The sequence below is a fragment of the Anolis sagrei genome, chromosome 3 (assembly GCF_037176765.1).
Source record: "Anolis sagrei isolate rAnoSag1 chromosome 3, rAnoSag1.mat, whole genome shotgun sequence".
Lineage (NCBI taxonomy): Eukaryota > Metazoa > Chordata > Lepidosauria > Squamata > Dactyloidae > Anolis > Anolis sagrei.
In genome coordinates, this window is record NC_090023.1 from 102,700,804 (window position 1) to 102,728,542 (window position 27,739).

The window sequence follows — 27,739 nt, forward strand, 5'->3', positions numbered from 1 at the left end:
ACGGGGGAGAGGGAAAAACCAGCAAAAACAGGGGAAATGGTTTTCCTCTTCCAACTCTCTCCCCATAAAATGGGCTATAATTATCTCTCTAGTGCCCCCTAGTGGTCTCCGCCAGGATAATTGAACAGTACCAAGAAGATGTGTTGTCAAAGGCTTTCATGGCCAGAATCACTGAGTTGCTGTGAGTTTTCGGGGCTGTATGGCCATGTTCCAGAAGCAGTCTCTCCTGACCTTTCACCACATCTATGGTGAAATGTCAGGAGAGAATGCTTCTGGGCCATGGCCATACAGCCCGGAAAACCCAAAGCAACCCAGTACCAAGAAGAATTATTTCTAGGAATCTTTAGGTCCTCCACTGTGACTCTGTGGCCAACTTCCTCCATATAAACAAAGACATTCCTAGAGAGGTGTTCTCCTCGGGACAAAAAAAGGCAATTTCTTTATTTGGAGTCCTCCATTTATAGGGGAGAACTCTTGTGCCCTTAGACCCACAGAATGTGGTGGTTTTTAAGCAGGGGCTGGATAATAACAATAGAATAACTTTATTCTTGTGTCCCACTACCATCTTCCCAAAGTGACTTGAGGTGGCTTACACACAGCACAAAAGTGCCTTAAAACAGTATAAAATGAAACACAATATAAAATGCAATTAAATAAAACAAACAAGCATATAAAACAATTTAAAACTCATTTTAAAAAGATGCACTTCTGGTGGTAAGCTACTGTAACCATTACCAGAGGGTAAACAACGAGCAAGGGAATGGGAGAAGTGCAAAGGTACAGCCATGGGAGGAGGGCATGGGATGTAGTGCAAGAGTGCATAACAATTGCACAGAACAACTAGGGACTAGGCCTTTTCAAAAGCTTGTTTAAACATCTGGGGTTTCAGGTCCTTATGAAAGGTGGACATTACGGGGGGACAGATGGATGGCCATCTATTGGGGGGCTTTGATTGAGTCTTTATGCGTGGCAGGGGGCTGGACCGGATTGACCCATATGGCCTCTTCCAATTCAGTGGTTCCCAACCTGTGGTCCAAGGTCCACCAGTGGTCTGCAAGAACTAAAATATGGTCCGCAGCATCACCGTTACTACACCGTTGCAACAAAGGCTGCTTTTGCAAAACCCTCTTACAGTTCTGAGGCTGTATGATTTTCTACGGGCGAGTAGATGGCGACTACTGGATGGCATATCTTCTGTATCAGAAACTAGAGCTGATGTGGTCTATCCAATGCAATTGTCTGAATCACCACCCCAAATAACCAAACAGACTCTAAAGTTGACCATAAAACTGATTCGTAACCTCTTTTGGTACTAATGTTGGAGAGTGGTCCCTGCTCAAGTGGTCCCTGGTCAAAAAAAGGTTGGGAATCACTGTTCCAATTCTACGACTGTCGTGTACTTCCTGGATTTTCCACGCGCCGCGCTGTTCCTCTTCCGGCCAGAGGGGGCGCGCGTTCTCTCTGTCTGCCGCCTCCTGCTCTTCCGCGTCGTCGTCCCACGCGTTGGGAGCGCTTCCGGTTGGTTGTCTGTCCGGGCGGAAGGAAGGCAAGGCAGTCAGGCCGGAGGGAAGGCAAAGCGCCTGCGCGGCTGCTGACTGAAACTCCGGCCCCGGCCTCTCGCTTGCCGTATGTGCGGCGGGCCTTGCGCGTGGATGCGGCTGGCCGGGCCTTTGGCGGAGGCTGCGGGAGAGAGACGCGGGCGGGGGCCTCTGAGGGACGGCGGTTGGTGTCGGCCGAGCCATGGGCAAGAAGCAGAAGAACAAGGGCGAGGACAGGTAGGCGGAGGCCGGGGCCCACGCGGAGGGCCGCTCTGGGTGGCCGAGGGAAGCAGGCCCAGAGCGGCCTCCCTTCGGCTCTCTCCTCCTCCTCGTCGTGTGTGTGTGTGTTTGTGGGAGAAAGAGAGACAGGCAGAGGGCACATCGGCGCTGAAGAACGAAGGCAGCTTGACCCCACTTGAAATGCCTTGGCTCAGTGCTATGGAGCCGTGAGAGTTCAGTTTTCTACTGTAGCCTCCTCTACAGTAGAGTGAACTACAACTCTCTTGACTATGGGCCCTTCCATACAGCCCGATAACCCAGAATATCAAGGCAGAAAATCCCACAATATCTGCTTTGAACTGGGTTGTCTGAGTCCACAAAGCAGGTAATGTGGGATTTTATTCAGCTGTGTGGAAGGGGCCTGGGTAGCACTGAGCCTGCGACTAAGGCCGTGGTTCTCAACCTGTGGGTCCCCAGATGTTTTGGCCTTCAGCTCCCAGAAATCTTAACAGCAGGTAAAGTGGCTGGGATTTCTGGGAGTTGTAGGCCAAAACACCTGAGGACCCACAGATTGAGAACCACTGGTCTCAGGTGGCATCTACACCAGGCCTCCTCCAGCTGTTTGGGCCTCCAATGCCCAGGACTCCAAGACGCTGGAAGAGGCCTGATCTGCACCACTTAAACCACAGTGGGCCAATAAGATTTGTAGGTTTGGTAAGGCACCAGCACCTTTGGGTGGAGAAGGCTAAAGATGTTGTAAAACCACAGCCCCATTGATTCCATCTCATCCAGCTATGGCAACTAAAGCGCTGTCAAACTGGTTTAATTCTACAGCATGCATTTCTCCTCAGAGCCCTTCCACACAGCCACATAACCCAGAATGTCTGCTTTGCACTGGGTTATCTGAGTCCACACTGCCATACATGCCAGGTATTGTGGGATTATCTGCCTTGATATTCTGGGTTATATGGCTGTGTGGAAGGGCCCTCAATCAGGGAGGGACAGTCTCTTCAGGACATTAATAACCATTTCCCCCCTGTCAGGCTCCTTTCAGTGCTCTGTAGCGGATAGGTTGACTATCCCTTCAAAGTTTCTGTATTGTTTGGATTCGGAATATCTAATTTGCAACATGAGCTATCTTTGAGATCATAAACCTAAACATAAAATTCATTTATGCTTCATATACACCTTCTACACAAAGCCTGAAGATGATTTTATAAAATATTTTGGGCCCCTGAAACAAATTGTGGTTAATTGTGGATTTTGGCTTTCAGAAATTGGGTTAATGGGTGTTCACCTTGTTATAACATGTTTCCTTAAAAAAGAGTCTTGGTGTATGTGCCTTTTGTCTTAATGTCACCCCATGAATTTTAAAGTGTGGCACAATAGGTTAAACCTTTGTGTCGGCAGGATTGTTGACTGAAAGGTCAACAGTTCGAATCCGGGGAGCAGGATGAGCTCCCATCTGTCAGATCCATGTGGGGACATAAGAGAAGTCTCTCACAGGATGGTAAAATATCCAGGCGTCCCCTGGGCAATGTCCTTGCAGGCGGTCAATTCTCTCACTCCAGAAGCAACTTTCTCTGGGGGATCCAGAGACAAAAAAAAAAAAAATGTTCCCAGAGGTAGCACAACTGCCCAACTTGCTATACCGTAGGTAAAGGTTTTTTCCTGACATTAAGTCCAGTCATGTCTGACTCTGGAGGTTGGTGCTCATCTCAATTTCTAAGCCGAAGAGCCTGTATTGCTCATAGACACTTCCAAGGTCATGTGGCCAGCATGACTGCATGGAGCGCCATTACCTTCCTGACTTACATGTTTTTGAACTGATAGGTTGGCAGAAGCTGGGGCTAACAGCAGGAGCTCACCCTGCTCCCCAGATTCAAACATGTGACCATTTAGCCAGCAAGTTCAGCAGCTCAGCGCTTTAACCCACTGTGTCACTGGGGCCTCCCTACTATATTGTAATGGAGTTAACAACCTTTAGATTTTTTTCCTGCTTTGCCTACAGATGAGATAATTTGTTTTGGGATATATCAATATTTTTTTGTGGGGGTAGAGAGAAGCAGTTTAAATTCCTCAGGAAATACACAAGCTGCCTCAGCTGCAAAGAGAGTTAAGGCCCAGCATTGCAAAGAAAATCAAGAGTCAGATGTGCAAGGCCTTCAGGGAAATTGCAGGGGAGCTAATATAGCTTATTCATATTCATGTCAAGATCAATTCTTCATGCTATCATTGAAGTATGTTGTTGAAGATAATCATGCTTGGCTTTAGAGTATTGTTTCCCAACCTTTTATCTTAACAGGTATTTTGGACTTCAACTCCTAGAAATTGCAGCAAATTTGCCAGCTGTTAGGAATTGTGGGAGCTGAAGTCCAAAACACCTGGAGGACCAAAGGTTGAAAATCACTGCTCTAGAGAAATCTCACTGTGGGGTTCTTTTGGTTTAAACATATACAGAGTTATGATTTTGTCCAATGAAATTATGGGATTTGCAGTTTGGAAGATGCATTTATAATTCCCACCTTGATAAATTCGCTGCTTCATTAAACTACAAACCTCAGAATTCCATAGGATGCAGACATAGCATTCAAAGGGGTAATTACAGTGTTTTACTTATGACATGTGACTGAAATAAATTGCTTCATTCATATATAGTTGATAGTGGAGATTCGAGTTGTGGAGTCTAATGTATACTGGAATATCCATAATTTAGTCTATATTTTACTTTTTCTGCAGACTCGAATTCAAAGCATCTTACAAAAGACAAAGTACAGTAAAACCACATAAACTTAAAACAGATGTTGATGTAAAACAGTATTATTATTGCATGTTTTTAAGCAGTTTGTTTCCATAAAATTCTAGTGCCAAGGATGATATTGACCTTGATGCCCTTGCTGCTGAAATAGAGGGGGCAGGTGCTGCCAAGGAGCAAGAACCTCCAAAGTCTAAAGGCAAGAAGAAAAAGGAAAAGAAAAAAACAGAATATGAGTAAGCATTCTTAAGTCCTAACCTAGAGAAGTCTAACGCTGTATAAAAGTAGTAGAAATCAATATATAAAGATGTGTTCTTTGGATATTTTTCCCCACCTCAAAAGTTGCATCTAGGAGCCAAGATTTTCAGTGATAGCTATAGTTGTGTGTGAGTTTGCCAGGGCAATTGTTTGTTGTCGCCTTGCCTTATCTGGCTTATTAGCACTTCAGTTGTAGTGCTTTGTTTTCAGTCAGGAAAATAAATGTATAACATATGTGTGTATGGCTTGGATTCTCACTAGTGGGATAAACCTACTGTTTCTGGCTTGACGACAAGCTTAGCTACTATTCTCTGAGCAACCACAATTCATTTAAAAGAATGAAAAATGTGTTCAAGGAAAGGACTATACTTGTGTGAGGAATTTTATTTGTCTTGTCCCTATTTGCAAGGTATTTCTTCATTTATAAATATAAGAAAAAGAGGGTCAGTGGGCCACATAAGGACTAGAATAATACAGGTTGAGTATCCCTTATCCGAAATGCTTGGGATCAGCAGTGTTTTGCATTTGGGATTTTTTTGGGGAGATTTTAGAATAGATGTAATGACTATCTTGGAGATGAAATTCAAGTCTGAACATGACATCCATTTATGTTTCTTTACATCTTATAAACATAGCCTGAAGGGAATTTTGTGCAATGTTTTTAATAATTTTGTGCACCAATTTTGTGCATGTTAAACCATCAGAAAGCAAAGATGTCACTATTTTAACTACCTATGTGGACAGTTTTGGATTTCAGAGTATTTTGAACTTTGGGGTTCCAGATAAGGGATAGATAGCCATTATTTAATTTCCACTCTGTTTCTATCCTTCCTTTCAAATCCATTGATTTGGTTTTAAAAAGGAGAAAGAATGTTGGAAGCTGAAAAAACAGGCAGCTGTAGGCAGTAGAGTTGTCCAGTTATTGTTTGTTTATGTATTTGCAAGTGAATTAATGTGTATTTCAAAGGATGTAATTCATTTTATAGTGAAGATGATATCTTAAAAGAATTGGAAGAATTGTCTCTAGAGGCACAAGGAGGAAAAGTTGAAAACGAACCAGCTGCAATAAAGGTAAAAATTATATGTAGTAATATTGAATAATAGCCTAGCTGAAAGATAGCTGAAATATTGAAAACCTTGATTAAAACTCTGAAATCCTAAAAAAAAGAAAGAATTGTGGTTCCAGAAAAAAATACACACTCTGTTTTATGTTTGGAAAGTAATGTTCTTGTGTGTATTCTACCATGCACAGATTTTATACAGTCAGTTTTTTATACAAATATTTCAGTAGATGGCAGACTTTCACTGTAAGGTCAGCAGTTTGAGAAATTCTTTTTTACAACCTTCCACATGCAGTGATCCTGTCACCCTAAAATACTTGCTACATATGTGTTTTCCTTTAAATATTGAGTGATTGATTTTTTAGAAATTTTATTGTAGCTTACTCTGCATCAGGCAAATTTTGCTTTTGCAATTTAGTTGTCACAAAATACCCATTTAGTGTTTACTTTCTGTTAAAAGTCTTTCTAGACGTGTTGACTTTAAGAAAGATGTTTAAATTTATCAGATTGAGAACGACAATGAAGAATTCACTGTTTCAAAACAAGATAAGAAAAAGAAAGGAAAGAATAAAAAGACTAGCTTGGATGATGATGATGATTATAACAGTGAAGAAATGGAAGACAAAAAATATAAAAAAACTGCAAAATCTCAGAAGGAAGCTCCCTCTGGCAGCGAGGATGATGATTTTGATCCCAAGAAAAGGAAAGGAAAAGCCCAGAAATCCAAAGAGCATACCCATCCAGTGTCCTCTGGGGAGAGTGGTGAGGAATTAGAGGAAAGTTCCGAGTTTAAAAAGGGACCCAAGAAGAACCAGAAGGACAAACCAGTGGCTGACGCTGAAAGTGGTGATGAAGATACAGAATCTGCCTTCAAAATCAAAACAGTGGCTCAGAAAAAGGCAGAAAAAAAAGAACGGGAGAGGAAAAAACGGGAAGAGGAAAAGGCCAGACTGAGGAAACAGAAGGAGAAAGAAGACATGGAAGCCAATAAAGATCAGGCAAAACAGAAGGAAGTTTCAAAGAAAGCTGAAAAAGAACCAGCTGCGGATTCAGTGTCAGCATCCATCACTGTGGAAAAGGGAGAAGCTGCAGAAGGTTAGTAATACTGGAGAAAAAAGTGGGGTTTTTTAAAAACTTCATTTAATTTTGGCAGAGAACAGGCAAGCTGAGAAAAAGGCACAGTCTAAATGCAGGAAAATTAGTAGAGTCGAGAGATTTGAGTTTCTCTTGGCCTGTTTTTTAAACATTTGGTGAAATGTCGCTATGCTGCACTAATACTGTTCTCAATATTTTCCACTTGGTTTTCAGCTATATACCTTTATGTTGATCATAAAAAAAGATAGCCAGTCCATTTTCCAGAGTGAATTAATCACTTTGGCAATTTTCAAAATGAGACTTGGTGACTGCCTTTGTCATTTAATCCAGTCAAGGTTTAAACCTGTTCGCAGTATCTTGTTCACTACTAATAATTTATTTCTTAAATTGCCCTATTGTGGAGGAAAAAAGATAGTTTGAATTTATTCAAATATACATTGTGGTTGATCACATTGTTGCTTTCATGTGGTAGGTGGTTCATTTGACTAGCTTTGTTCTGTGGTAAATATCTTTGTGGATGTTAATTCTCATATACATTAATCTAAAAGCCCACATAGTAAGTTCTGTGCATGCACCATTGTGTTATTTAAGTTTTAAATTATATATTGCCTTTTTAAAGAGTTAGTCATTTTTGGTCTCTCTTTTTAGAGGGATAAAGTAGGATAATAATAATAATAATAATAATAATAATAATAATAACAACAACAACCCTACATTATTATTACTGTTGTTATTATTCTGAAAGCAAACCCTCTGCTTCTTAGATGAAATACTAAGGACATAGTGGGGAAAACCATGTTGTAAGCGGGGAGACAAGTGTCTGTGCAGAAGCTTTTGCATTATTGCTTTTCTGCAGCTTTTGATTTGTTTTTATGATTTGATTTGTCTTTTTTATTTAGCTGATGATAACGAAGGAGAAAAAAAGAAGAAAGAGAAAAAGAAAAAGAAAGGAGAGAAAGAAGAAAAAGAAAAAGAGAAGAAAAAGGGTCCTAGTAAAGCCACAGTGAAGGCAATGCAGGAAGCCTTGGCAAAGCTCAAAGAAGAGGAGGAAAGGGCAAAGCGGGAGGAAGAAGAGCGCATCAGGCGACTTGAGGAGCTAGAAGCCAAAAGGCTAGAGGAGGTAATATCTCTCATTCTTTTGGATAATGCAGGCTCCTATGTATGTGACTTCAGCATTATAGAAAGATAATATGTATTCCCTTACTTTTTATGGAAGATGCCTGAGGGAACAGTTAAATCAGGAGTGTGGCCAAGAGTGACCTTTTTGGTTATTTTCTTGGTGCTTCCATTTTCAAGATCTTAGTATTTTTTCCAATTCAGTTGCATAAAACATTCCTTTTGGGTCTGTTGGGTCTTGCACTGCAGCCAAATCAAAGGGGGAGCATGCTGTCAGTGAATGGTTATTCCTTGTGAAAGTCTAATTGAATGTGCTGAATGTGTGATGCATTCATGTTTGCATTTTGTAGGAACGCCTGGAACAAGAAAGAAAGGAAAGGAGAAAACAAAAGGAGAAAGAGAGGAAGGAACGTTTGAAAAAGGAGGGAAAGCTCTTAACCAAATCTCAGAGGGAAGCGAGAGCCAGAGCAGAGGCCACTCTTAAACTACTGCAAGCGCAGGGTAAAGTTTGATGTGTACCCTGATGTTTTAACTAGTTTACTAACTAAGGAAAAGCTTTACACCGTGCTATCTCAGCAGAATGCTGTGTTTAGTAGCTGGAAAGGAATGTAAATAGTAGTATTTATTAGGAAATTTTAAAAAGCTTTTAGCATTCAGTACTCCTGTTCACTTACTCAATTTCTTCCTCTTTTGTCTGTATAATGTGTGAGCTGCTTAATGTTGTGCTGCTATGTCCCATAATAATTTCTGTTGAATCACGTGGGAATTATGTCCAGTATGGATGTTGGAGGATTTCATATGGTAACTAAATTAATTTCCTCAATTAATTTAGTACATTTTATTTATTTATATCCTTCCTTTCCCCCAACAGTAGGGTAAAAGCGGCTAGTAACAGTTCCCAGCAGGAAAATAATGCATAGAATTCATATACTAGGAGAAATTCCATGACAAATTTCTTTTATTAGGGAAAGTTCAATTCTGGGCAGTTAAATGAAATGACAGAAACATACCGAAGATGGACAGAACAGCCCTGTTTTTAAAATATTTGTAAAATTGTCATAAACTGTACATTGAGTGATTTGTATGGTACATTCCTTGCTTGTAACCTTGTTTAGACTCAATCAGTACAGGCATAAATCATGCGGAGCAGAAGTTTTAATAGTCTTGTTTGAACAATCATATCCCAGGAAAAGCAACCACATTATATACAAACTCTTTATGGACTTATTCTGTCTATTTGCTAACTCTTTGCTTCCACTTTTACAAAAATAGTGGTAGAAAATAGAAGCTGCCGATGACCATTGTGTGTGAATTGTATGCTATGGGTAATTGCTCCCAAATTAGGAGCTAGAAGTCCTTAGTTCTAGCAAATTAAATTTGGACTGAAAACCATAGATGCAGGCGAAACGTCAGGAGAGAATGCCTCTAGAACATGGCCATATAGCCCAAAAAAACCTACAACAACCAAGCGATTCCGGCCATGAAAGCCTTTGACAATAAATTAAATTAACCATGTAAAAAACTCTGGAAGATTTTTATTGTGGCTGATGCTGTGTGCCTTCAAATAGTGACCTTAAGGTGTCCCTATCACCAGGTTTTCTTAGCAAGATTTGTTTAGAGGATTTTGCCATAGCTTTCCATTTTGCCTCAGAGAGTGTCTTGACTTGCCAAAGTTGAGCAGCAGATATTTAGTTGCTAACCACAAATTTGAATCCTGGTCTCCAAGAGTCCTAATCCATCACTCAAGCACATGGTATTTGGTTTTATGAATATCATGGGATCCATTAAGGGTCTGAAATGTGTTCAGAGTCTCTTTATTCTCTGATGGAGTATGAATGACATCTTAATATCCATTTATAACTATTTTGAGAAGCTAGTCAGTATTCAGCTTGTTGGATGTGTTGATTTATTTGTTTCAAAATATTTAGCCTTATAGGGTTACAGACAAGATAGGTTCTGTAGGTTTATTCTCTAGTTGAATTTGTATGTAAGTCGGAATCAGTACATTTTTAAATGTAACTCCATTTGATTGATTGATAGTTAGTTTTGAATAGCATGGGGAAGATAACACCCCTGCAATGTCTCTTCATTCTGTCTGTGCCCCACTTCAGAAGATTTTACCTCACTTTCTGGACCTGTGACAATTTGATTTTGAACATTTGGAGTTGTGAGAACAGAGATTGGTGATAAAGCTTCAATGGAGACATCTTTTTCCTATGATAAATTTACAATCCTTAACGCTTGAGTTGTATTTAACACAGATATCGGGGACTGCCTATATATGTTACTGTGCAGCAGAAATTTTGCATACTCGGCAAATGTGTTGAACTTTCTAGCTGTGTTGAATGTTTTGATCACTTTCCTTGTAGGTGTTGAGGTGCCATCCAAAGATTCTGTACCCAAAAAAAGACCAATATATGAAGACAAAAAGAAAAAGAAACAGCAGCAGCAGGAAAACAAAGAAGGTGGGAATGTTGTTTAAATGGGAGTTAGTCTTAGAGATGTAGATGCTGTAAGCTTTGAGGCTACTGTTAATATACACAAACACAGTTACGCCATGACCCTGAGGTCATCCATTGGGCAATGATTGATTCGCATCCCACTCATCAAGTCAAAAGTGAAAGAGCATTGCATGTGTCTCCAGAATTACTGCTTTTCAATAACTTCTGGGAAAATGCAGTTGGTTCTGGGAAAATGCAGTTTTTTTTGTTAGTATGGGAATTGACAGGATTCTACCTAGACACCCCCCCCCCCCCCAAATTCAAAAGACAGTTTAAATCCTTTCACTTCCATGTATTCTGCATCTTCTTAAAGTCAGTTTTCTTCTTAAATGTGCTCGCCATAGGGCTGACAAAAAGGTAAAAAACCCTTTATTGACACTAATTGAGTTTTTTTCCCTCAAAAAAGTACTTGTGTATGGCATCACTGGAGGGGATTTATGTTTAAAAAATCAGTTACAGGAGACAAATTTAACTATCCCTTTATTGGTGCTCATGGGTTCCAACCTGGCTCAGGGGCCTGTGTATTTATTTTTAAATAAAAGGCCTCAATTGCATTTTAATTACTAAAATTATAGTTTGCATTTCGGTGGTCCAGGTATGGCGAAAGAAGTCAGGGATTTATTTTACCTCCTCGACAAAAGCCCTTCTCAACTGGTTTTTGAGACTGAAAACCAATGTCCATGCATCCTTCAGCCCCCTTTCCTTACTGAAATAGGAATTTGAATTACAAAAGCAACTATAAAATTTTAAAATTTTATTCTTCTTGTTTTTGGTCTTCATCTGATGGGGGATAAACATGCTATCACAGAGAAATCTATAGATTTCCTGAATTTAACAATTCTTTTCCCCTTATTCAGTCAGAAGTAATGACTGACAATCCAGAAACTCAGTTGTGTCTACATATTGTAGGAGAAAGTGGGTCTCAGAGTATTTCTTTATAACTGATATTGTAATCACTTCGAGCATTTGGAGTATTTTGCTCTGCCATGGAGTCTGTATTATGTGATAAAAACAAAAAGACCAATTTGGGGGGCCAAAAAAAGAGGGTGTGACTATTATGCGGTGGCGTACGGTATTTATTAGTGTTCATTATACCACTGCCTCACATCTATTTTTAATACTAGTTATATTTAATTCTGTTTTAATGTTTGCATATTTTGAATTGTATGCTATAATGCTTTTATGTTAAGCTGCTTTGAGTCTCCTTCGGGAGAGCAAAAGTGGGATATAAATATAATAATGATGATGATGAAACTTTAAATAGGATTTTGGAACAGAATGTTGTGCTTTAGAATGAAATCTGAACTTTAAGTAATGGTGAGCTGCTTATTGAATGAAGCGCTTGATCAGATTTTGAAGAAGTTGATACTCTCACAGTCCCTATATTTTTTGCACCTTTCCCCCACTCTCCCAAAATCCTATGTTCCTCCTTAGGACAACACTTGATACATCTGATGATGTGGACACTGCTCACTGGAAGCTTGTGTTTTATTATAATGAATGCCTTAGTCTTGAAGGTGTTGCAAGACTCTTTAATCAATTTGTGGTTCCAGTAGCTTTGCTTTGAGCAAATATCTTTAAAATGGATGATGTCTCTTGTTAAATGCCTTTCAGCAGTGCTGTAGTAATTTTCTCTTGCAATTATAGAAATTGCAGAATTGTCTTCTCCAACAGAAGAAGCTGTAGAACAAGTTGCACCGGTAAAAGAGGAAATTGCTCTTTCAACCGAACCAGGTGAGTATTGAATTGGGCATTATGTGTTGCTTTTACCTAAATCATGGTAGGATTGAGAGTTGGGAGTAGGGGTCAGTTTTCTGGACCTTCCAGGGGCTGTAAAGGCATGCAACGCACAAAAGCAAACAAGCAAGAGAATAAGAGGTGATGATCAGTAGTCCAATTCTGTTTCTGAAAAATTAGCAATTACTTTTGTGAAACAACATGTAGGATGCTTCAGCCTATTTTAAAAAAAGTTATTTTCTGCTTTTGAAAGTTTCCAAGACAAACCACTTTTTGGGTGCAACAAGAGAGATCTGGAGATTCTCGAGAGTTACAGAAACAGCCCTTAGGAACCATGCATAGCTTCAGGGTCATACTTTACCCAACCCAAGACTAAATCATTGAGCTATCCCAGTGAGAAGTGTTTATTTCACTTGACTTAATGAAAGATCATGGGAGCAGTCTCTGACTCTACTTAAATTTTGCCTAATGTGTGGCTGATCCATATGTCTGCCTCATCCCATATTACTTTTGTCATCATTATACAAGATAATGGTACAGGCAGTTCCCAACTTACGAACAAGAGAGATTCTGTAGGTTTGTTCTTAAGTTGAATTTGTAAGTCGGAACAGGTACATTTTTAAAGTCGCCTTTGTAACACTAGGCAAAAATATTTTTTAAGCTTTGCATAGCAAAAGGAAGGATTAACACCCCTGTGGTGTTTGTTTTCTGTCTGTACCCATATTCAGAAGATTTCACCTCACTTTTGGTCTCTGTGATAATTGGATTTTGAAAAAAAAAATAGCTTGTTGTGGAAATAAAGATAGGTGATAAAGCTTCAGTTGAGGCTCTCTTTCCTCATGATAATTCTTTCAAGAGTGATTTTCCCTTCCGAGGGGTCAATTTTTCTCACTTTCTGTTGTCTCACCCCTGTTCTTAACTAGGAGTCATTTGTAACTTGGGTGTTTATAACTTGGAGACTGTCTGTAGTTCATTTTTACTTCTAGTCTTGCCATTGTTTAGTTGTTTCAGAAGAAAAAGAGGAAGAAGAAACTGATGAGACAGGAATAGATGATTGGGAAGCTATGCTCAGCGATGAAGAAAGAGAGAAGGGTGAGTGTGTGTTGGAAGAGGAGTAAAATCCAATGTTGATCATAGGCGTCTCCCTCTTTTGAAACATTTCATTTGTTTTCTTGCTTGTGGAAACACAAAAAGCAAACAGTACTGATTGTGAAAAGAAATATATTTTAACTTGACCTATACATGTGTACTCCACTTGATTCCTGTGGTTACAGGTTTTGTTTTTATTCTTTGTCTAGCATCCAGCCTCTTGTAAATTAAAGCAGTAAAATACATGGTCCCATATAATTGGTTAAACAAAGAAAGTAGACCCATATGTAAAAAAAATCATGAATTAAAATGTGAACATTACAAAGATGCAACATTAAGTTTAGAATCATACATGGCTAAATTTTCTGATGCAGCGTGTCTTTTTTGTTCATATGTTCGAGTGAAGTGAAATTAAAGTTCTGTACATAGTACCTGTTTTCTGTAAGACCACAGAGAACTTTTGTGCTTAGTTCTTTTCAGATTAGAAGCCTATTACATAATCTTTCATCTTTGCATCTGCTCTTGTCAGAGAGGAAAACTGTTCATATTGAAGTCAAGGAGCAAAATGATGAGGATGAGGATGAAGAGGACGAAGATGAGGACGAGGACGAGAGTGAGGAATATGAAGATGGAGAAAGCGAGGGAAGTGAAGATGAGAAGACTTCAGATGAAAGAGAAACAGAGTCTCATGCTGCTACCAAACAAACCACAGAGAAAAAACTAAACAAAGAAATAAGTTCTGATTCGGAATCTGATTCGGATGATGATCGCACTAAAGAAGAGCGTTCTTATGACAAAGCTAAACAGCGAATTGAGGTACTTGGTCTTTTCATTTCTGAAACTGTATATAGATAATGGCTAGGATCCTTTTGGTGGAAATTGATCACACTGTTGACATTTCCTTCAGTATTATGATACTCTTGCCCCTTCTCCCAGTGAATATTCAAGACCTTCCTGCACAAGTAGAAGAGCAGTTGTGACAGCTGTACTCATGAATGGCAGTGAGTGGCTTTGGCTACCCCTTGCTGGCACATTGCTGTCATTAGAGGACTGCTTCTAATGCTGTTGTTGCTTCTTTTCCTTTTTGAGTGCCCCCCCCCCCTTTTTAGAAATTACCTCCTAACAATTTATTCCTTGTGTGCAGAGGCGGCCCTAGGTAATTTTCAACGGTAAGCAAACAGTATTTTGGCGTCCCCCCCCAAAAAATCATTGATATATATTTTCTGTTTGTCGTGGGAGTTCTGTGTGCCATATTTGGTTCAATTCCATCATTGGTGGAGTTCAGAATGCTCTTTGATTGTAGGTGAACTATACATCCCAGTAACTACACTTGCCGCACTTGCTGTCTTGCCTGGCCCGCTTTGGGTCCGGAGGCGTGACTGAAGACTGAAGACCCTGGCGTGTGCAGCAAAAGTCTCTTGGGACCAAGAGAGAGAGAGAGACGGAGGTGGGAGATACCTCCAGCCGGAGGGGCTCTCTCTCTCTCTCTCTCTCTCTCTTGGTCCCAATGGCTGAAGAGAAAGTCAGGAGAAGAGGTGACTTTTGGTGTGCACGCTGGGGTCTTCAGACACGCCTCTGGACCCGAAGCGGGCCAGGCGCGGCGGCTCCACCCCTTGGCCCACCTGCGGATTGGGGAGAGGAGAGGAGGCGGGTGGAGCGCCGGGGGATCGGGAAAGGGAGCCGGTCATGGGGAAGGGATCGAACAAGGAGAACGATTGAGCGCCGGCTCTGCTCGTGCATCCGGTGGTCGGGTGGAGCAGGAATGAGAGGGGCTAGGCGAGGCTCAAGGGCACGGCCCCTTTGGGAAGAGGATTGCCTGGCAGTGAGGCAAGAAAGCCAAGGCTCCCCCCGGACTGCTAGGGCTGTTGTGAGCTGAGGGGACGCTCCTCAAGTGGCGGTCGAGGGGCATTTACAGAGGCGCCTCTGCGCCCCTGGCAAAAAAAAAAATGTTCTGCGACCGCTTGCTTCACGTAATGGACGAGCCACCCCTGCTTGTGTGTATTGGGGGGGGGGGGGAAGGTGGGGCGATCATTTCACTTCTCCCTTGAATGAACCCTTTATTTGATGTCAGTAATATTATGTTAAGAAAAAAAGGTGTCCTTATGCTTGCAGAAGGAAGTCTTCAGATTAGCCCACAGCTGTGGCTTATGATGCTTGATGTGGCCCATGGGGTTCCTGTATCCCACTGTCTTTTTGCTGTTTTCTCCCATTAGTGATTGTAAAGAGGAGTGTATTTAAAGGTTGGAATACATGTCCTGCCTTGTATCCCAGGAAGCTTTTTGAACCAAGTCATATTCCTGAGTAGACTTGCATGAAATTGAACTGTGCATGGTATGCTTTTTAGGAGAATGACTCGATTGGAAGAATGATATCTGACACAATCCACTTAATGCTCTGAACCTCCTTGCCTGTTGTCGGAAGGCGGCTTCCCAAGTTAGAAATCAATCTCAGATTTTCAGCCTTTGCAGTTCACTGCTCAGATCCACCTTAGCCTCCTGTTCTAATCTTCGTTCAGTCATCGTGTTCAATGCATACATTCTGTTTCTTAATTCTAGAAACGTCGGATTGAAAATAATAAAAATGTAAACATGGAAAAGCTACGAGCACCTGTTATCTGTGTACTTGGACATGTAGATACAGGGAAGACAAAAATCCTAGACAAGGTAAGGCCCTATTGCATGTTCTTGCTGCTTACATCTAAAACATGGGGAAAATTGAGAATCTTTGAATGCAAAACTTAAATACATCACTCTTGTTTCAGAGTGTGCATCAGTCACCTAATCAATGTAATCCTTCTTACATTTTTCCTAATTCGGTTTTCTGTTTCCTGCAGCTTCGGCATACTCATGTGCAAGATGGTGAAGCGGGTGGCATCACTCAGCAAATTGGGGCCACAAACGTTCCCCTTGAAGCCATTTATGAACAAGCAAAGATGGTGAAGTCTGTGAGTAAGATCTTTTTTTAGAACTTTCCATATACTACTACTTTATTTTTTTAATGATTTGGATAGTGTTTTTAATTAACGATGCAAGTATACTGGTACATGATTAGGTTTACATATGTCTGGCAAAAAGAACCATTTTGATAAATAACTTCTTAACGAAACTGATTTTTTCATTCTTTTATATGCATATAGTAAGATCAAGGTGTAGGTTGAGTATTCTGTTCGTGTCAAATTGAAATCATTCTGATAGAGAAACTCCTTATTCTATACCTTTCCAGGTCGTGTTGTAAATTTGAAAGGTACTGGGCTCCCAATCAATTGCACCCCTTCCCCACTGTAGTCAAATGGACAGGGCCATGTCTTACTATGATCCTTCTGTTGTAGTAATGACTTACGTTTTTATTTATTTTATTACTATTTTATATTTTCTTAATATTTTCTTAAATGTCAAACCAGTGAATTGGTGGGGGCGCTGTAATGGATACTAAAAGTGCTGTGGGGAACCAGCGTGGTGTCGGAAGGTTGAGTGTTGGACTATTGCTCTGGAAGACCAGAGCTCCACTCAAGCTTCAGACACCAATGGCAAACCTCCTCTGAATAAATCTTGCCAAGAAAATGCTAAGGTACAGTTACTACTTTGAAAGCACATAACAGCAGAGTAGCGTGATTGTGTTGTTCTGAAAAGAGGCTATAGTTCAATGTTTGAAATCTATTATTATTGCAGTTGTCAAAAATTAGGTTTATTTATTTTATTTATTTATTTACTTTGCTTCTATACCGCTGTTCTCAGCCCGGGGGCGACTCACAGCGGTGTACAACATAGAAAAAACACAATTCAATACACAGTATAAAAATACAATTCACAGTCCAGCATTATAAAAAACATCATCATTACTACGAAACCATTCAAAGTCGTCTCATCGTCCTAATCACAATCCAGTATCGTTTTCCGTTGTTCCATTTCCTGCTGTGTCCTAACAGAAAAATATTTTTAATCTCAGTTTGACAAAGATGCTGTCAAGATCCCAGGAATGCTCATCATTGATACTCCAGGACATGAGTCTTTCAGGTAATGTTCCATCAATTATGTTTGGATGTCTTGTTTGGACCATACAATGTTAAAACCACCAACAGAAGCAGAAATTTTGGTAAAAAAATGCTGTATGTTTTGTATATTTGTTTCTAATTGACTAAATTACTGGTCCTACCTGTTGATAACAGTTTGCTTTAGAAGAGTTGTCTCCTTGTCTTTCCATTGATCATATCTGTTTGACCATCTGTTTGTCCCCCCCCCCCCCCAATATGTTGCAGCAATCTTCGGAACCGAGGAAGCTCACTCTGTGATATTGCCATCCTTGTAGTTGACATAATGCATGGTTTGGAGCCACAGACAATTGAATCGATAAACTTATTGAAATCCAAAAAATGTCCATTTATAGTCGCACTCAACAAGGTAAGATGATTTCTCCCTGTCTTATTCTTCCACGAGAACTAAGAAAAAACAATAGAAAACCCACAAGCAGGCCATTAGCTGTTGCTCAGCTGCTCTTTGAACGAATGTTACCTCTGATCCTGGCAAAAGCATGTAGCCATCATGACTGATGCCTTTGGATGAGCATTGTAATGTGAGGATTTAAAAAATATTTACACAGCGCATGTGTTAAAACTACTGTTCTTTTTTTTTTCCGTGTTAAATCCTCCGAGCAAATTCTTTATGTCTGTTTTCAGCACAGAATAAATTTGATTCATACAAAGAGAAGAGCTTTTATCCTTATTTCATTCTATTTAGAAAAAAACAGTCATATCATTGTTATCACATGATGTTGCTTCTCTTTGTTAGAGAACTTTTATGAAATCCTTTTTTCCAGTTTACTTTTATAGTAAGATCTAACTGTGACTGATACAGTAAATACAAAATTCTTGAGTGTAATTTGAGCAAATGGGGAGGCTGATTTTGCAGGGTGAATTTGCATATATATGGATGTGAATTAAGTTTGTTAGTAGCTTTGCATTACATATTGGGAGAAAAGTGGTGTATGAACTGAATGAATGAATGAATGAATAATAGAGTTGTGCTTAATATATATATATTTGAAGCCTGCATTGCAGTTTGGAGATTTCAGGGTCCAGGTTTTGTATCCTAGTATTCTTATAAATCTTTGTAGTCTTTTTGTATTGAAGTTCATTTTTCGCAATTTAGGTAGGTTCTAATAAGCAGCTTTGGGTTTCATATTGGGAGAAAGGTGGTGGGTAAATTGAATGAATGAACAATGCAGTTGTCCTAAATACACTTTTGGGGAAAAGCTTTGCAGTTAGGAGGTCCAACTTTTGTATGAGAGTATTCTTATTAATGTATTGGTGTCTTCTTGTGTGGTTTTAATTAATGGGTTTAAATGTTTATATTGCTTTTTAATTTTATGTTTTAATATATATGTTTATTTTATTATGTCTGTTTGATATGGCATCGAATTGTTGCCTATTGTAAGGCTGCTCTGAGTCCCCTTTGGGATGAGAAGTGTGGGGTATAAATAACAGTAAATAATAAATGAATGAATACATAGTATTGAAGTTGATTTATAATCACATTGTTTGTGAAAGAGCAATACTGGCTTACATCAAGAAGTGCAAAAACTAAAGGATGCACTTCCAAGGGGAATTTTAACAAAAGTCTCCCCATTTTACTAAGTGGTGGGACGGTTTATTTTTATATAAGTAATATGTTTTTAAACACCAAAATTGTTTCTCTCTAAAATTGGAGTAATTACAGAAGTAGGTGTGTGTTTGCATTGCTCTTTGGAATGACTGACAATGTGAAGACTATGAGAATATTAAGCACAAGTTGTTTTCTTTCTTGGTGCTCAATTAATTGGTGCTGTTTGCTCAGATCTAGTCAGAAAAAGTAGCGATGATGATTGTAAATCTGTCTTTTCAAGATTGATAGGTTATATGACTGGAAAAAAAGCCCTGATACAGATGTAGCTGCCACTTTAAAGAAACAGAAGAAAAACACCAAGGATGAATTTGAGGAACGTGCAAAAGCTATCATCGTGGAATTTGCCCAGCAGGTGATAATAATTAATATCAACATCAATTAAAGATGTTTAAAGGCCCATGTGGGCATGTGTTGTTTTACAATACAAGAAAAACAACAAGGTTCTGGCAGTTGCAAAGCTAAAACAAACCTATCTGGCAACTATGGGGAGAGCTTCATTTTGTTTTCTGAAGCTTTTTCCTTCCCTTAAAGATGGCGGGTTAATTCCCATTTTTAAATGGGTCATAGCCAGCATAAGAGCCAATGTGTTATAGTGGTTTGAGTGTTGGATTAGGACTCTGGGAGACCAGAGGAACTCAGTAGGTGTCAATGTGCCAGTTATGCTTTCTTGAGGAGTAAAGAAGGGCAGTGGCAACCCTCCTTGGAACAAACCTTGCCTAGATATCCCAATGAACAGGTCACTGTAAATTGAAACCAGTTTGAAGGCCCACAACAACAGCCAGCACCAATATTCTTCAGAAGCTTTCTCATGTAATAGGATATTATTCTAAAATTTCAAACTAAGATTTCTGATGTAATGGTGAGTCGCGAGTTAAAAAAGACTAGATGTTAGGTAACATGTTTAATGTCTCTTTCTTTAGTATTTTATGTATATTAGCATGACTTCCAGGTTAGTGAAAAGTGAGCTGTTGATTGCCTCTTCTAATGCTGTAGTTCTGGTTTTAGGGCCTGAATTCTGCTTTGTACTATGAGAATAAGGACCCTCGCACCTTTGTCTCCCTGGTCCCCACCTCTGCTCACACGGGAGACGGCATGGGGAGCCTCATCGCTCTTCTTGTGGAGCTGACGCAAACCATGTTAAACAAGAGACTGGCACACTGTGAAGAGCTGAGGGCTCAAGTCATGGAGGTAATTTGGAACCTATATCTAGAACAAGACTTGACTCTTGTTGTGGATTGAGAGGAAGCATTTGTGATGAGTGTCTTTTTTCTCTCTTTAAGGTCAAAGCACTTCCTGGGATGGGTACTACGATAGATGTCATTTTAATTAATGGGTGCCTCAGGGAAGGAGATACCATTATCGTCCCTGGAGTAGAGGGTCCCATCGTCACACAGATAAGAGGCCTCCTCTTGCCTCCACCCATGAAGGAACTCAGAGTCAAGGTAAGGAAGCGGGAGGTGGAAGAATGTCTCCAAAGCCAGCTGTTGGTGGCCGGCATATGAGGCATTCATGCTAGAAGATTCTGTTTGCTTCTCTGCGTGGGCTTTCTGGAAACAAATCCATAATATTTGGACTATTTTGTTTCAGCTAGATTGCCCTTTCAAGTGGCCAAAGCTTACCTGTTGAGTCTAAATGATAGTTCTTTGGAAAACTGGGCTTTTGTATCCTGGACTGATAATACTCATAGTTACTCTTAACATTTTAACAATTTCTTACTTAGCTTTGTAACTACAGGCAGTATCCAGGTTGTGAACAAGATAGGTTCTTTTGGCTTGTTGTTAAGTTGAACATGTATGTAAGCAATAACAGGTACTTTTAGAAGTATAACTCAACCCAAAAATACTTATTTTTTTTTTAGCTTTGGGTAGAATACAGAAGGGTTAACACACCCCTGTGGTGTTTGTTTTGCTGTCTGTGCCCTTATTCAGAAGATTTCACCTCACTTTCTGTCTCTGGGTTGGATTTTGGAAAAATTGGCTTGTTGTGGAAACAAGAATTGACAAGAAAGCTTCAATGGAGACACCATTTTCCCATAATTACTCTTCCAGGAGAGAATTTCCCTTCCGAGGGGTAGATTTCTCTCACTTCCTGTTGTCTCACACCCATCCTTAACTATGATCCGTTTGTAAGTCAGATGTTTGTAACTCAGGGACTGTGTTTCAAAAGAATTGTATACATGATAGTGGAAGCCACATTAAATAGGATTTGCTTATGACATTGATGTGTGTTATCACAGTTTAAGAAGCCCTGTATTAGAGAACTGCAAAAATAACTTGGTAGGTGTTTGAGTGTATCTTTCTCTCTCCTCAGAACCAGTATGAAAAACACAAAGAGGTGGCTGCTGCTCAGGGAGTAAAGATCCTTGGAAAAGACCTGGAGAAAACATTGGCCGGTTTGCCTCTGCTTGTAGCTTACAAAGAAGACGAAATTCCTGTTCTTAAAGTAAGACATAAAGCAGCTGTGTAAGAATCAGGATAGAATATCAGCAGGCAGAAAATCACAGTGTGAAATTTGTGTTGAATGACAGTCAGGAATATTTTGTTAGAAAGTTCAACAATCAAAAAAAATTTCTAAAAAGGATGGTGAAAATGTACCTTTATTCCAGATTGAAGTCTTATCTTATTATCCAGATAGTTTAGGAGAAAAACAGTAATAATTGTTCAGTGTTGCTGTTGAGTAATGATGGGGAATGTAGCTTGGGAAAGAGGGACCCAGTGAAATGTCTCATTTCTCAGCCAAGATCTTTTATAGAGTGACATGGCACCATTGTCTTGCGGCTTTATACTTCTTCTGGAAGGCATTTTTCATTGCATGAGCTTTCAGTGCTCCAAGCTGAAATATGGAGCTATGCCCTCTCCAAGACCAAGAGCACAGGTGGGGGTCATGGGGCCCTCCCCCTGTTGCTGGACTACAGTTTCTGAGTCTAGTCAGCAGTGAGAGGTGCGGCCTTGGAGATATTTTAGTTGTTTTAAGTGCCATATTGGCCACAGATTGCCCATTCTAGAGGTATATAAATAGTGGCACATTGTGTTGATTGGAAATACTGGTTAGAGGAATGCTGACATTGTAGAGGCTAAGATGAACAGGATCTCTAAATGTATTTTTAATATTACAAGGACGAATTAATACACGAATTGAAGCAAACACTGAATGCCATAAAATTAGAGGAGAAGGGTGTTTATGTCCAGGCATCGACTCTGGGATCTTTAGAGGCGTTACTTGAATTTCTCAAAACATCAGAAGTGCCAGTGAGTACCTACTTTTCCACCCTACTATCGCCAATTTCTGTACACCAATGTTATGCAATATAGTCCTGAAATGAAAACCCTGCTTCTTCTTGCTTTGTCCTGACAGTATGCTGGAATTAATATAGGCCCCATTCATAAAAAGGATGTTATGAAAGCATCAGTTATGTTGGAGCACGATCCTCAGTAAGTAATTAACTTCAAAAAGCAACAACATTTTCTGTTGTTATTCTTGTTGGTGTCACTCTCATAATCTGATTTTGTTCTCTAGATACGCAGTAATCTTGGCATTTGATGTGAAGATTGAACGGGAAGCCCAAGAGATGGCGGATAGTTTAGGAGTTAGAATATTTAGTGCAGACATTATCTATCACCTCTTTGATGCCTTCACAAAATACAGACAAGACTACAAAAAACAGAAGCAAGAGGAATTCAAGTAAGTAGGGTCTTTCCACTCAGTTTTTGTCCTGGTCCAAAATATGAGAAGGTTTTGTTTGCCTCTGAGAGTAGGTTTAAAATGGCTTCTTAGGGCTACCATGAAAAAAAAAATCTACATCAAACAATAAAAATCAGTGAGAAAAATCAGAGACTATGGTAGAGCTGTCCAAACTCTGTGTCATGACACATGACTGTGTCAACTGCAGTGTGTAGGTGTAGCATGCAAACATAAGAAGACGCCTCTGAGTTTTTGTGAAATAAGCAAATTATATATTTAATATATATATAAATGGAAGTTTTTTTCATGAGATAAATTGTTATGAGATACATTTCACCATTGTAATTTATGTATGCGGCCATATCTTTTATAAGGGGTTGGTTTAACCTCTGGTTTGCTATTAAAACTGAATTACCATGTTGCAAAGTGATGCATGTCTGAAAAGTGTGTCGCCAACATGAAATGTTTGGAAAGCTCTGGTCTGTGGTCTCATATTCAGAACTGTAAATTGTTTTCTTGGTCCTTGTAAGTCAGTGGCTCTGCAATGTTTTGAAATGCCTTGGCTGATCACTTCTGGTGCAGTTGCAGGCTTTGTTTGAGGCCTAAGCTTCGTTCTGCATTTTAAGAGCAAATGACATCTTATAGTGTCAGGCTGTGGGTCAAAACTTGAAATTAACTGATCAATGTAGCAAGGTAATGCATAAGATTTTTACCGGTTTGCTTATTATCTTAGCTCCAGGTGGGTGTGTTTTCAAACATGAAATAGATTTATGTATGTTACTAGTTGTGCCAAATCAGGGCTGTATTTCTCACATTTTTTTTCATGTTAGGAGCGACTTGAGAAACTGCAAATCGCTTCTGGTGTGAGAGAATTGACCATGTGCAGGGACGTTGCCCAGGGGACGCCTGGATGTTTTACAATCCTGTAGGAGGCTTCTCTCATGTCTCCGCATGAGAAGGTGGAGCTTACAGATGGGAGCTCACCCTGCTCCGCAGATTCAAACTGCTGACCTTTCGGTTAGCAGTCCTGCTGGCACAAGGGTTCAGCTCATTGTGTCACTGGAAACTCCACTGAAAGCAGGATGACAGATTGGCTTTGTTCAAATGAACATTTGTATGTTTTGATGCAGTGCTATTTATGCATTTGTTTCTGATTTAGCAAGCAGAAAAACGTTTCTTAATGTGCGTCTTTAATTGAATAAGGAAAAATACCAGAAATCCCTTATTCCTGAGTTGTTTGCAGAATTTGGGCCCGTTGTGGTGATCATTTGCCACACTGAGCATATGTCATGTAGTGAAATTCTCCTTACCACTTTGTAGGGTAATACAAATAACTCATATAGACGACCAATCTATAAATAAAGCTATTTGAGGGTATCCTGCAATTCTTCCCAATGTTAAAGATGCTAGCATACAATAGGAGATGTAATAAATATGGGTAGAATCGATGCTTGAATGGGTTGTTAAGAGCTGCTGGCCAAGCAGTTGTTACATCATAGTATGTTATTGCTTGGTAAACGGTTGTCTCAATCAATCTACAGTTTGTCTTCATCAAACACAAGGCAGTTCAGGGAGTTCCTTTTAGTCAAGGCAGATAGAGGAGGTACAGAAATATTTGGATATATTTTACAAGCGATTTTCAGATCACATATTGAACAACTCTTTTCCTCTCCCTTCTTAGGCATATAGCAGTATTTCCTTGTAAAATGAAAATACTTCCTCAATTTATTTTTAATTCTCGTGACCCTATTGTGATGGGAGTCATTGTAGAAGCAGGTCAGGTAAAACAAGGCACTCCCATGTGTGTACCTAGTAAAAACGTAAGTATTTTGTTCCTTAAAAGGGAATTTTAATTGGTGTTGGGTTCTGTACTGATCAGTGTCATTGCACTCTTCGCCAGGCTTTTTGTTGATGAGATGATAGAGGGACTGTGGTACATAGTAACCTCTGGTATTAACAGCAGAGACTGGATTAAGATCTAGGTTTATACTGATGAATGACTTTTCTATGGCAATGGGCTATTACTTTTGTTGCTAGAAATTTTGAAGACTGTGGTGATAATATTAATGATCTAAAACTGTCTCTTGACCATGTGTGTGTTAAGTTTTAGAAGATATTTTTGGTAAATGATATATTAATTTGCTGTGCCCCCTGAGCTGCTAGACACCATGTGGCAATCCAGACCAAGATCTTTCACTGCATGTTTTCATACATAATGCATAATAGGATGTGTTGTAGAGGACTGCAATGTTAATTAGCTTCAAAGCCTTCTGTTGAAAAGTTGACTGTTAGAATATAGGCACATTCTGAATACTACTTCATTTTTTATATTGGACTCCTTACAAGTTTGTACTTCTGTACATTAATTTAATTTTTAAAAATGCATACTCTATAAATGTCCTATTTTTTTCTTTTTTGGCTACAGTTCATAGATATTGGAATAGTTACAAGTATTGAAATAAATCACAAACAAGTGGATGTAGCAAAAAAAGGCCAAGAAGTGTGTGTGAAAATAGAGCCTATTCCTGGTGAGGCTCCTAAAATGTATGGGCGACATTTTGAAGCAACAGATATACTAGTCAGCAAGGTAAGCGTTGTTTTATTGTTTTGGTTTGGTTACATAAATCTGAGGTAGGAGTGGGGCTTAAGATTCACACCTTCACCTTCAGTGTAACTGAAATATTTTTGAGCAGTAGTTGGTCTGATTGCCATTTTTACTGGCTAAGGCTGATGTACCAGTGGTTCCTCTTTCTGAGTTGAAAACTAGCCATAGTAACAAGTGTTACAGTGACATTTCAATTAGATGGTTGTAAGTCACTCCATGTGGCATGACAGCTGGTTTGGAGTCTTAGTATTATGAGTTGAGGTGTTCTGCAGTGAATGTATACTAAACAAGTTCATTTGATGTACACTGATCTAATTCAAAGAGATGGGTGTGGAGTGGCATCTGCCAGGGCCTTAATGCTTGAAAAACCAGATGTCTGTTTAAAAATATGAAAATCTGAAGATTACATCTTTGTGATTAGTGTAAGGAAATGGTCTTATTTATTTTATTTACTGCATTTATATTATTATTAATATACTGCTTTTCTCACACCTGATGGTGGGGACTCAAAGCAGTGTACAAAAAGTAATGGCAAAATTCAATGCCAACATCTACACAAACCAAAGAATAATAACTGAAACGATAACATGTAACTATAAATTAAATCTTAGAATCATATTAAACATAGAACACAGACATTTAAAATTAAAACATAGAATTAAAAACATCTTTAATATAGCATTAAAATCACAAAATCCAATTCTCAAGCCTTGCCGCTTGAGAATTGGAAACACTTTCTTTTTTGTGTTCTGTGCCAATGTAGTGTTGTGTTCTTTCTACAGATTAGCCGTCAGTCCATTGATGCCCTGAAAGACTGGTTCAGAGATGAAATGCAGAAGACTGACTGGCAGCTTATTGTGGAGCTAAAGAAAGTATTTGAGATCATCTAAGTTCTGTTAGGCAACGGGCAATGGCTAGCGTAAACCCACAATTCCTATGACAAACATTGCCAACAGCTTGTAATGAACACGCTGCTGGATTTAATGAATATTTTGGGGGAAAAGGTGGATAATGTTTTCCATGAGAAACCAAGTAACTTACACTGGTTTGACAGTGGTCAATTTACATGTCTCTGTGGTTCCATTGTGCCTGTGCACCTTTCCCACTGCCCTTCCCTTTATACTGGCTACTGTTTTAAAGTTTGCCCTTCTCAACTCACACCCCCAAAATAAAAAGAAAATGAAATTTTATTACAGAACTCAACTTTCACTTTTATACAAGTAGGAACAATACTGCAGTATTTTGATTAACCAAACTCCTGCAGACTTTGTGATTCTTGGACTTCTTTTGATGTAAGAAATGTTTATTTATGCAAACCTCTTTCCCCCACTTGATTTTTCAGCATTCTTCTGCTTTGTGCCTATAGAAATTTCAGATAGAAAAATTAGGTCATTGGGTATCTGTATTTGCTTCCTGTGAAACAATGATGTAAAGCATAGTTGGCTGCCTTTTACTGCTTGTACAGTTTGTCAGATTTCATAAACTGTAATCAATGCTAAGCTGCAAATAAAGACAATAGACAATAAGTGGTTAATTTAATTCCCCTGAAAAGCAGCAGAGCAGAGCGTATGTACGTTTGAGCCATGAAACAATAGTTTTAAGTGTTTGATCCTGAACAGTTCACATAGTTCTCTTGAGCACCCATTTCTGTAGAAAAGTGAGATGAAAGCATTTGAATAAATGCTTGTGCCCCAGTGCTTACCATTGGGGCATAGCAGCAGCAGGAGGAGCTTGATCTCTCCTCTGTGGTTAGACCACTCTGGATCTCATGCAGAAAAATGTAGTATTGATGTGCAGCCAGGTTGAATAGCTGTGTATCACTAATTCCATTTTCTGGCCAAGGAGTTAGTGTATTATTAAGTCAGCCTTAGGTGGTGTGACCTGATCAAGACCACACAGCCAGCAGCGTCATGGCAAACCTGGTTAATTACAAGAATTGAGGAAGATCTCATGCAAAGGTCCTACTTGGCACTGCTGGCTAGTAGTCATTGTGCTGCTGTGTATCTATAAGCAACAATCAGCATTCTATAAGCAGCAATTTCTGTAGTAAGAAAAACAACTTCTGTGTTGATTGAAGTGCATCTGTACCGTAGCTGACACATAGGCAATCTCTCATGAGCAAGAAAATAGCTGGAGTATTCACAAAGGTTCTTCAGCTTCTTCATGTTAGGGATGCCTACAGGATGACATTGATATGCAAGTCGGTTACATGTAGGGTTATAAGTGTTGCACCTGTTCTTGGCATGGACTATAACACAGATGGAGACTCCGGGGCGCTCCTGTTTTGTCACTACGATATCTAGGCTGTTGGCCCAACCAAGGGAGAAGCCAAGCCCTGAGGCCATGGATCACAAGGCACTTTTCCCACTGTTTCATGCAAGCACCAAGGCATAACACCCATTCTACAGTTACAGGGATGCATTCATT

General features: G+C 39.5%; 1 protein-coding gene across 1 annotated transcript; it reads left to right on the forward strand.

Annotated features, from left to right (window-relative positions):
• The first annotated feature begins 1,524 nt into the window (after window positions 1-1,524).
• On the forward strand, window positions 1,525-26,838 carry EIF5B (eukaryotic translation initiation factor 5B). Its single transcript, XM_060769776.2, has 24 exons — window positions 1,525-1,775; window positions 4,623-4,748; window positions 5,757-5,841; window positions 6,338-6,926; window positions 7,826-8,046; window positions 8,393-8,543; window positions 10,412-10,507; window positions 12,191-12,277; window positions 13,283-13,372; window positions 13,899-14,185; window positions 15,925-16,032; window positions 16,203-16,313; window positions 17,315-17,382; window positions 17,625-17,766; window positions 19,247-19,378; window positions 20,032-20,214; window positions 20,307-20,468; window positions 21,337-21,468; window positions 22,143-22,274; window positions 22,381-22,457; window positions 22,543-22,707; window positions 24,389-24,527; window positions 25,133-25,294; window positions 26,095-26,838. Exons 1-24 carry the CDS (start codon window positions 1,741-1,743, stop codon window positions 26,200-26,202), a joined length of 3,588 nt encoding a protein of 1,195 aa, XP_060625759.2. The 5' UTR covers window positions 1,525-1,740; the 3' UTR covers window positions 26,203-26,838.
• The last annotated feature ends 901 nt before the right edge of the window (window positions 26,839-27,739 follow it).